This window comes from Schistocerca americana, chromosome 10 (assembly GCF_021461395.2).
Source record: "Schistocerca americana isolate TAMUIC-IGC-003095 chromosome 10, iqSchAmer2.1, whole genome shotgun sequence".
Classification (NCBI taxonomy): Eukaryota; Metazoa; Arthropoda; class Insecta; order Orthoptera; family Acrididae; genus Schistocerca; species Schistocerca americana.
Genome location: NC_060128.1, coordinates 98,414,319 through 98,425,195, shown reverse-complemented (window position 1 = coordinate 98,425,195; position 10,877 = coordinate 98,414,319). Strand labels below are relative to the sequence as shown.

Genomic DNA, 10,877 nt, shown 5'->3' with positions numbered 1-10,877 from the left:
ATTTTCCAATTCTATTAAAAACTGTGGTAAAAATTGAGATGAAAATATATAAAATTTGAGGTTTTTTCTAAACATGAGGTTTAAAATGTAACAGCTTATTCATTTCTTCATAAATTAAACAAATTCTGGAGTTTTGTACACCAGTAAGTATGATTTGTATGCTGTGCAAAATTCATCAAAGAATCTCTCTTAGTTATGAAGAAAAGTGTACATATAGCAACAAATGCAGCCAACAGTAATTGAAAAAATGATGAAATTTCACATGTGAAAGAAATTATTTTGTTATGTTTTAGAACTTCCACTGGCATGAGTCTGAATCCTGAATCCTTCCTGGTCATGCTGACAAAGGTTTATGGATTCATTTGTAAAAGTATAAACAGTGGAAATTAAAATGTCCTGTGGTGCCTCTTCTGCTCCAAGTCGGCCCATTTGACGCCCTTCCCCCCTTAAGCGAGAGGACCAGCATGTGGATATTTTTGCAGCACCCGCTCGTTCACACAGCAAGTTGCGTCCACAGAGATGCCAGAACGAACGTAGCACCAACTACTATGATACTTGTGGCTGGGATGCCAACACTGCAAGCTGAGCTGTCGCAGCCTGCCTCATGCAGGCCGCCACAAGAGGCAGGGCAGTCATCCACAATGGCACGCCTCTGCCTCCTGACGACATACGATGGGAAGGACGCCGAAACGCCAAACGTCACACGCCTAGAATGAGGCACAGTGCCCGAAACTTCTGCGGTCGGGAAATGTTCTCCACTGACCGGGGAGGCCCAGACGCTCCTGGGACTCCTCCTCAGGGTGTTCCTGCGCGTCCCGTTCCTCTTGCAGACGGTGGCCCAGCTTTCAGCGCCGGCGGCGTTGAACGCTGTGCCATACGGACAGAAGACGATCTTCTTGCCGTCCCTCTTCGTCCTTGAAACGGCGTTCTTCACGCTGTCGTCCACCTCACTACCCGCTGTTGGTGTGGCTGCAGAGGACGGAGAACCCCCAACTTCAGCCTCGCTCCTGGAGGGGTCGCCACTTGCGCTGACGCTGGACTGAAGGCCCGCCATGTTGGTGGCATTACCAGTAGTCACGCCAGTGTCCTCCATTTCCCCAGTGCTCACGGAGCCTTTCTTCTTTCCCTTAGCCGCCCTCGGCTTGGTGATGATGCCCTCTATTTTGATCTGTGGTATCTTCGGAGGTGTGAAGAGCCTGACGAATTTCGCGGAGCAGCTGCAGGGGCTGCCTTCCATCTCGAGCGACTGCAGTGACCGCGGCCGCATGCTCGGCCAGGTGAGGGCCGAGATTCTGTTCCCTGTGAGGCGGAGAACCTGAAAGAGAGTGGCAGTGGTATCCGAGTAAAATTGTTGCTGCATCTACGAATACAGGGTGACTTTGGTAAATGTACGAGGGGGGACCCAAAAGAAACCGGACTCCGAGGGCGCTGCCACTTATAGACGTAGTGCAGGGTCCTCACGCTAGATGGTGTTAGTAGAGACCTTCATGAAACAGCTGTGCAGACGGCGTCAGTGTAGAACTGAACCTGCAAGTGTGGCATTGTGTTTCTCTGACTGTTGGCGGGTTACCTCTGCGAAGTCGTTATGGCAACTTCAAAAGAACAAAGAGTGTGTGTGTAATTTAGTTTCCTGCATAAAAAACTGCAACGGAGACACACCAAAGGCTTCAGGAAGCTTTCCAGGAAGACACTATGAGCCGCACACAGGTTTTCGAGTGGTTTGGGCGCTTTAAACGTGGTGAGATGTGTGTTTAAGACCAAGTTCGTTCTGGACGCCCTTCAACGTCGCGAAATGTGGAGAACATTGAGAAAGGTCCGCCAAAAGATCAACGAGGATCTTCGCCAAACGATCGACCAAATTTCAGCAGAGACAGCAATCAATTGGAGCTCGTGCCAGCGGATTTTGAGTGAGGATTTGCACATGAGACATGTAGCTGCTAAATTTGTTCCGTGCCTTCTCACACAGGAGCAAAAAAACCATGCGCATGAATGTGTGTCAGGACTTGAAAACAGAGACTGCACATGATCCAAACTTCTTGAACAAAGTCATTACGGGGGATGAGAGTTGGTGTTACGGGTATGACCCAGAAACCAAGCAAGCGTCAAGCCAGTGGAGCACTCCCAACTCTCCCAGACAAAAAAAAGCAAGGCAAGTGACGTCAAATGTGAAGATGATGATCATTGTCTTTTTTGATGTTAGTGGAATTGTGCATCGGGAATTCGTACCCCCTGGCTAGGCTGTTAACCAGCACTTTTACTTGGATGTTTTAAGGCGCTTGCGAGAGGCTGTGAGGAGGAAACGCCTAGAACTTTGGCGGTCAGGTGACTAGTTACTGCATCACGACAGCGCTCCAGCACACACGGCCTTACGAATGACCCACGATTTGGCGTCTCAGAGGTGGGCTGTCGTTCCCCACGCCCTGTATTCGCCGCCGGACCTAGCCCCGTGCGACTTTTTCCTATTTCCACGAATGAAAAAAAACGCTAAAAGGGGAGCGTTATGGCGATGTGGAGGCGGTAAAAACAGCTTCGCAAAGGGCACTCGGCAATATCAAACTTGAAAAATTCCAAACATGCTTCCAACAGTGGGAAAAGAGACTTGACAAGTGCATCACATGTAATGGAGAGTATTTTGAAGGTGACTGAAGTAATTTTGTAAAAAGGTTCATCAATAAATTTTTTTATGACAACAATCCGGTTTCTTTTGGGTCCCCCCTCGTACTCAAATTGCAGGGAAGTGTCTGTGAGAGAATACGCAGCAAAAATACTACAGGACCACGTGGCCAGAAATACTTCCCAGGAAGGTGCAGTCACTTGGAAGTGGGGACTTCAGATGTTTGACAGTAATCCCAGTATCACCAGGGTTGGCTGGTTGATTTGGAGGAGGGGAATGGAACAGTGAGGTCATCGGTCCCATCAGATTAGGTAAGGATGGGGAAGGAAGTCGGCTGTGCCCTTTCAAACGAACAGCCTGAAGCGATTTAGGGAAATCATGGAAAACCTAAATCACGATGGCAGGACATTGGTTTGAACCATAGTCCTTCCGAATGCGAGTCCAGTGTGATAACCAGTGTGCCACCATGCTCGGTGCCAGGCACATGACACACCACCATGTGGTAAGCCAGATGACTGTGCAAAACATTCTCCAAGAGGTTACTACTACTAGTATCACCTACAATGCACGCAGTCCTTATTAACTGTGGATTTGTTTCTAGAGCAACGGTTCTGTTGCCGATTCATTGCACAGGCCACCACAGTGCTGAGTTTTCTGTCATCTGTGGTACTGACAGATCAGGCTACCTTCATCAGAGGCGGAATCATTAACATTCACAGCAACCACCTGTGGGATACTGATAATTGCCACAGTAACTGACCTAGTAGATAGTGTCGGAGGTTCCATGCTGCTTTTTGCGGATAATGCTGTAGTATACAGAGAAGTTGCAGCATTACCAAATTGCAGGGAAATGCAGGAAGATCTGCAGCGGATAGACACTTGGTGCAGGGAGTCGCAACTGACCCCTAACACAGACAAATGTAATGTATTGCGAATACTCAGAAAGAAGGATCCTTTATTGTACGATTGTACGATAGTGGAACAAACACTGGTAGCAGTTACTTCTGCAAAATATCTGAGGTATGCGTATCGAACAATTTGAAGTGGAATGATCATATAAAATTAATTGTTGGTAAGGTGGGGGCCAGGTTGAGATTCATTGGGAGAGTCCCTAGAAAATGTAGTCCGTCAACAAAGGAGGTGGCTTACAAAACACTCGTTCAACCTATACTTGAGTATTGCTCATCAGTGAGGGATGCATACCAGGTCGGGTTGATGGAGGAGATAGAGAAGATCCAAAGAAGAGCGGCGCATTTCGTCACAGGGTTATTGGGTAAGCGTGATAGCGTTACAGAGATGTTTAGCAAACTCAAGTGGCAGACTCTGCAAGAGAGGCGCTCTGCTGTCCAGGCTTCGAGAGGGTGCGTTTCTGGATGAGGTATCGAATGTTGCTTCCCCCTACTTATACGTCCTGAGGAGATCACGAATGTAAAATTAGAGAGATTCGAGTGTGGACGGAGGCTTTCTGGCAGTCGTTCTTCCCACGAACCACACGCCACTGAAACAGGAAAGGGAGGCAATGACAGTGGCACGGATAGTGCCCTCCACCTCACACTTTTGGGTGGCTTGCGGAGTATAAATGTAGATGTAGATGTAGATGGTGGCCACAAACGATCAACACTGGGTCTGTTCTGGCATAAGGTCAAGTGCCGGCACGCCAGTCTAGAATGTTAGAGCAGAGAGGACTGTGAAGGAGACGTCAGCTAGTAGCACGCTGACTGACCCCTTTCCAGGACGACAACGCAACAGCAGCGGCCTCTAGCTGAAGAGAACATAAGCTGTCGATCCCGACTTGTCGCGGCCCAGTTCGACAGAAGCGCCAAGACCAGCGATCTGGATAGAAGCACCCACTGTACTACTCCACTTGTATTGGAATCGTTATCCTGAAGGACTTTGATTATATTGCATGTCATCCTTTGCTTGCAACACATCTATTTGTTTCTCAAATTTAAGTATTGTCGTTTATTTTCTGTAATAAGATTCCCACGAAATGACCATAGTGAGAAAATTCGAGAACTTAAAGCTAATACAGGGGTTTACAGACACTCCTTCTTCCAACATGGCAATCGCGAGTGAACAGGGTAGGGGGCAGCAGTTAGTGGCGCTAGAAGTACCCTCCGTCAGAGGTAGGTGTTTCACATGATGGTGCTGCGCCCTTGACTGTAGAGTTAAGACGTAGAAGTAGAACATTCCCACTTGCCTGGTGTTCTTATGTGTGATTTCAGTCTTTGAAACCTACATTCTCAAACACCTTTCATCTCCACGTTCAGACGGGTGCCTCTCCCTTGGGATGCACTGAATTTTTTTGCTCCTTGCCGTGCCAGGAATCATTTCCTGTAGTTTTTCCTCATTGACAAAACCACCTTGTATAGCTTTATGTATATTTGGACTCTTGAAATCACTACAGTGTCTACATCAGAGAGTATTTTTGACTGCACCATGCATATGGGCACAACAAAGATTAAAAATTAGTCACTCCTAGGAGACATCGCGTTAATGCAGTGCAGAATCTCCACTAGGCTGCGGGAAGGCCTTCGTTCACTGGACATGGAAGTCCTTGACTCTTCCTCAGGTAGCCAATAGCCAGCGGAATGCCTCATTAATGACTAGCTTCTGCAGAGCTGCCAGACTGTGGGTATGCTCAAAGCCGATAATTCTCTATTGTATAATTAACCTTTATAAGGCTTACGAGTCGCTGAGTGCTGTGCAAAGACATACACAGGTTACATCTGCTAGGGACGCTATAGTCTTTGGCTGTGTACAAAAAGTCTGTTTATACGTTATATTTTGGAGGCGCTTCTCCGCTGATCAGACCCATGACGACACGGTAGAGCTTTGAGCTACTGTTGCGACGTGTACAGAGACAAAGGTGGATTGGGCTCGACGCATGGCTTGGGCGCTGACTGCACTTCAGTGTTTCAGTTTGGTGGGCAATTCTACCATGGCTGAGAAAGATCTGGGTATTTAAAAACTGTCAATCCAGTGGGTAAAGTAAGGTTTTTATGGGCTTTATAAAGGATTTTGGGATTCTTTTCGTATTGACTATGAAACAGTTCAATTTATATTCCAAAATTTTCGAAAACGTTTCAGTTTTAATTCTGAAGTCGGATAATAAATTGAAGAAGGAATGTTTTTGTTAGATATAAGTACAGATTAACTATGTTCTGATTTCTCCTTCAGTTGTACCGTCAAACTTTGCTTGCTGCTAAATTTTATTATTGTAGATCAACGGGAAATACCTTGTAAGTTTTGACGAGTGAGTCTGCAATTATCAAAATATGCGAATAAATTGCGGTACCTTTTGATTGCATTTACTTAGAAACTTAAGTCGTTTACAGCACCAAGGTACCATGGACTTCACTATGGACGTAAATTTTAACTTGATGCGTCTACCCATTCTTGAGAAAAGCGACGTCTTAACAGATGGATGCCCAGACAGTCGGACAAGAAATGAGAAAAGAAATATTTTTTTCGCGTGGTATTATTACAGGTTAATCCATTTCGGATTTCACTGCTAAATTTCGTTTCTTGCCGAATTTCTTCATTCTACATCAAATCGAACTACACCAGAGGCTGTAATGAGTGACTTTGTATCTAAATATGTTATTGACGGATGGATGGACAGGCATTAGGTTGACAAATTACCAAAAATTTTTTGTGTGATATAATTACAAATTAACAGTTTTCATGATTCTAGGTCACTGAAAAGTACACTATAAGTGTGACGTGTAGGTTCCGAGTATCTAAGTATGTGACATAAGTGGCGGTATCTTCTTATTGGATTGACTTAAAGCTTCAATTCCGTTACATCACAAAGTGACTGCACACCTTAATATACGACACAAATTTCTACTTGACACGCCCAACCACTCCTGAGATAAAGGTTATTGAACAGTCTGACGGAAAGACAGAAAATGGTTCAAATGGCTCTGAGCACTATGGGACTTAACATCTGAGGTCATCAGTCCCCTAGAACTTAGAACTACTTAAACCTAACTAACCTAACGACATCACACACATCCATACCCGAGGCAGGATTCGAACCTGCGACCGTAGCGGTCGCGCGGTTCCAGACTGAAGCGCCTAGGACCGCTCGGCCACTCCGACCGGCGGAAAGACAGACAGATAGACAACAATATGATCTTGGAAGGGTTCTGTTTTTACCGGTGCAGGCACGGACCTGTAAATAGGATTGGTGCATTTCACCTACTGTTCAAAATACACTCCTGGAAATGGAAAAAAGAACACATTGACACCGGTGTGTCAGACCCACCATACTTGCTCCGGACACTGCGAGAGGGCTGTACAAGCAATGATCACACGCACGGCACAGTGGACACACCAGGAACCGCGGTGTTGGCCGTCGAATGGCGCTAGCTGCGCAGCATTTGTGCATCGCCGCCGTCAGTGTCAGCCAGTTTGCCGTGGCATACGGAGCTCCATCGCAGTCTTTAACACTGGTAGCATGCCGCGACAGCGTGGATGTGAACCGTATGTGCAGTTGACGGACTTTGAGCGAGGGCGTATAGTGGGCATGCGGGAGGCCGGGTGGACGTACCGCCGAATTGCTCAACACGTGGGGCGGGAGGTCTCCACAGTACATCGATGTTGTCGCCAGTGGTCGGCGGAAGGTGCACGTGCCCGTCGACCTGGGACCGGACCGCAGCGACGCACGGATGCACGCCAAGACCGTAGGATCCTACGCAGTGCCGTAGGGGACCGCACCGCCACTTCCCAGCAAATTAGGGACACTGTTGCTCCTGGGGTATCGGCGAGGACCATTCGCAACCGTCTCCATGAAGCTGGGCTACGGTCCCGCACACCGTTAGGCCGTCTTCCGCTCACGCCCCAACATCGTGCAGCCCGCCTCCAGTGGTGTCGCGACAGGCGTGAATGGAGGGACGAATGGAGACGTGTCGTCTTCAGCGATGAGAGCCGCTTCTGCCTTGGTGCCAATGATGGTCGTATGCGTGTTTGGCGCCGTGCAGGTGAGCGCCACAATCAGGACTGCATACGACCGAGGCACACAGGGCCAACACCCGGCATCATGGTGTGGGGAGCGATCTCCTACACTGGCCGTACACCACTGGTGACCGTCGAGGGGACACTGAATAGTGCACGGTACATCCAAACCGTCATCGAACCCATCGTTCTACCATTCCTAGACCGGCAAGGGAACTTGCTGTTCCAACAGGACAATGCACGTCCGCATGTATCCCGTGCCACCCGACGTGCTCTAGAAGGTGTAAGTCAACTACCCTGGCCAGCAAGATCTCCGGATCTGTGCCCCATTGAGCATGTTTGGGACTGGATGAAGCGTCGTCTCACGCGGTCTGCACGTCCAGCACGAACGCTGGTCCAACTGAGGCGCCAGGTGGAAATGGCATGGCAAGCCGTTCCACAGGACTACATCCAGCATCTCTACGATCGTCTCCATGGGAGAATAGCAGCCTGCATTGCTAAGAAAGGTGGATATACACTGTACTAGTGCCGACATTGTGCATGCTCTGTTGCCTGTGTCTATGTCCCTGTGATTCTGTCAGTGTGATCATGTGATGTATCTGACCCCAGGAATGTGTCAATAAAGTTTCCCCTTCCTGGGACAATGAATTAACGGTGTTCTTATTTCAATTTCCAGGAGTGCAGTTGCAGAGAGGATACTGTGGGACTAACATCGGAGTTATTAGCGGGCCAGTCCAGGTTCGTTATGATGCCTGAAACCAGGGACGTGTATCTGCAGCTCTGTCATCTTGAAGAGCGGTAGTGTTGATGGAAAATTCGTCACGAAGATGTCGAAGGACGAATAGCACGTACTCACCAAGATAACCTGAAATGAACACCCCCGAAACATTTGTGGCCGTGGCGAAGAGCGAATGCTCGCGAGCCCTCCGCCGTCTCTTTCTGCTAGGCTGCTGTGCCGAATAAACAGAAAAATACGGCTTCTTGTAAACAGAACTGAGCAGTTAATTCAATTCCTAGCTTGACCGCTCGCATCGTCCAGAATTAGATATGCATTTTGTAAGTAGTAATCCGAATTATGAAAAGAACATCTCAGTTACTCATCCGTTATGTTAATAAGTTGGTGTAAGAAGCATAGTGGACAATGCCGCTTATTACAATATGAAATGAAGAATAGGGATTGCATGGAAATTAATGTTCAGGATACTGAAAATCTGTTCAACAATATTACCTAAATACACTACTGGCCATTAAAATTGCCACACCAAGAAGAAATGCAGATGATAAATGGGTATTCATTGGACAAATATATTATACTAGAACTGACATGTGATTGCATTTTCACGCAGTTTGTGTGCATAGATCCTGAGAATTCAGTACCCAAAACAACCACCTCTGTCCGTAAAAACAGCCTTGATATTCCTGGGCCTGGGCATTGAGTCAAACATAGCTTGGATGCCGTGTACAGCTACAGCTGCCCATGCAGCTTCAACACGATACCACAGTTCATCAAGAGTACTGACTGGTGTATTGTGACGAGCCAGTTGCTCGGCCACCATTGACCGCACGTTTTCAGTTGGTGAGAGATCTGGAGAATGTGCTGGCCAGGGCAGCAGTCGAACATTTTCTGTATTCAGAAAGGCCCGTACAGGACCTGCAACATGCGGTCGTGCATTGTTCTGCTGAAATGTAGGGTTTCGCCGGGATCGAATGAAGGGTAGAGCCATGGGTCGTAACACATCTGAAACGCAGCGTCCACTGTTCAAAGTGCCGTCAATGCGAACAAGAGGTGACTGAACCGTGTAGCCAGTGGCACCCCATACCATCACGCTGGGTGATACGCCAGTATGGCGATGACGAATACACGCTTCCAATGTGCGTTCACCGCGATGTCGCCAAACACCGATGCGACCATCATGATGCTGTACACAGAACCTGGATTCATCCGAAAAAAGGACGTTTTGCCATTCGTGCTCCCAGGTTCGTCGTCGAGTACACCATCGCAGGCGCTCCTATCTGTGATGCAGCGTCAAGGGTAACCGCAGCCGCAGTCTCCGAGCTGATAGTCCATGCTGCTACAAACGTCGTTGAACTGTTGGTGCAGATGGTTGTTGTCTGGCAAACGTCCCCATCTGTTGACTCAGGATCGAGACGTGGCTGCACGATCCGTTACAGCCATGCAGATAAGATGCCTGCCATCTCGACTGCTAGTGAAACGGGGCCGTTGGGATCCAGCACGGCGTTCCGTATTACCCTCCTGAACCCACCGATTCCATATTCTGCTTACAGTCATTGGATCTCGACCAACGCGAGCAGAAATGTCGCGATACGATAAACTGCAATCGCGATAGGCTACAATCCGACCTCTATCAAAGTCGGAAACGTGATGGTACACATTTCTCCTCCTTACACGAGGCATCACAATAACGTTTCAACAGGCAACGCCGGTCAACTGCTGTTTGTGTACGAGAAATCGGTTGGAAACTTTCCTCATGCCAGCACGTTGTAGGTGTCGCCACCGGCGCCAACCTTGTGTGAATGCTCTGAGAAGCTAATCATTTGCAAATCACAGCATCTTCTTCCTGTCGGTTAAATTTCGCGACTGTAGCACGTCATCTTCGTGGTGTAGCAATTTTAATGGCCAGTAGTGTATAAAACTTCCTTCTTCTCCTTCTGTAGCTTACCTGAAGAAATGAAGCCTTGGGAATTACTTGCAATTATGTCCCCTCTGTCCTTTACTCTCTTTACTGAGCGACTGTAATAGCTAGAGGTTTCTAGTACATTCTGATGCACAGTGAGTAATGCGATTTTTGCTTCCTCTTCTGCCGTAAGTTTATACGCGATTAACAAGGACTTTCGCGCCACCTTTAGTGCTGTTCGCGTGAAAGCAAAGAGAGATCAGTTAGAACTCTGGAAGTGCCTGCCAGGTCAACCAGCAGGCGACTGCCAGCTAAGGTGGCCTCCCCTTTCGAACAGGGAGGTGGACTCGGCCAGTAGTAACGGCGAGTGGGTGTTGATGCGCAGTCCTCCTCATAGGAACCATTGCACATCTGAATGTCATCTCCAGCCAGAAACGCACTCTAGCAAGTATACAGGGTGTTACAAAAAGGTACGGCCAAACTTTCAAGAAACATTCCTCACACACAAATAAAGAATAAGTGTTATGTGGACATGTGTCCGGAAATGCTTAATTTCCATGTTAGAGCTCATTTTAGTTTCGTCAGTATGTACTGTACTTCCTCGATTCACCGCCAGTTGGCCCAATTGAAGGAATGTAATGTTGACTTCGGTGCTTGTGTTGACA

The 10,877-nt window shown here is 47.8% G+C and overlaps 1 protein-coding gene across 1 annotated transcript in view; it reads right to left on the bottom strand.

Annotated features, from left to right (window-relative positions):
* Positions 1 to 335: 335 nt before the first annotated feature.
* Positions 336 to 10,877, bottom strand: part of LOC124552605 — an 80,459-nt gene continuing 69,917 nt past the window's right edge. The window contains exon 6 of the mRNA XM_047126929.1: positions 336 to 1,315. Within this exon, the coding sequence (XP_046982885.1) occupies positions 494 to 1,315 (822 nt within the window). The 3' untranslated portion in view covers positions 336 to 493. The remainder of the gene's footprint in view (positions 1,316 to 10,877) is intronic.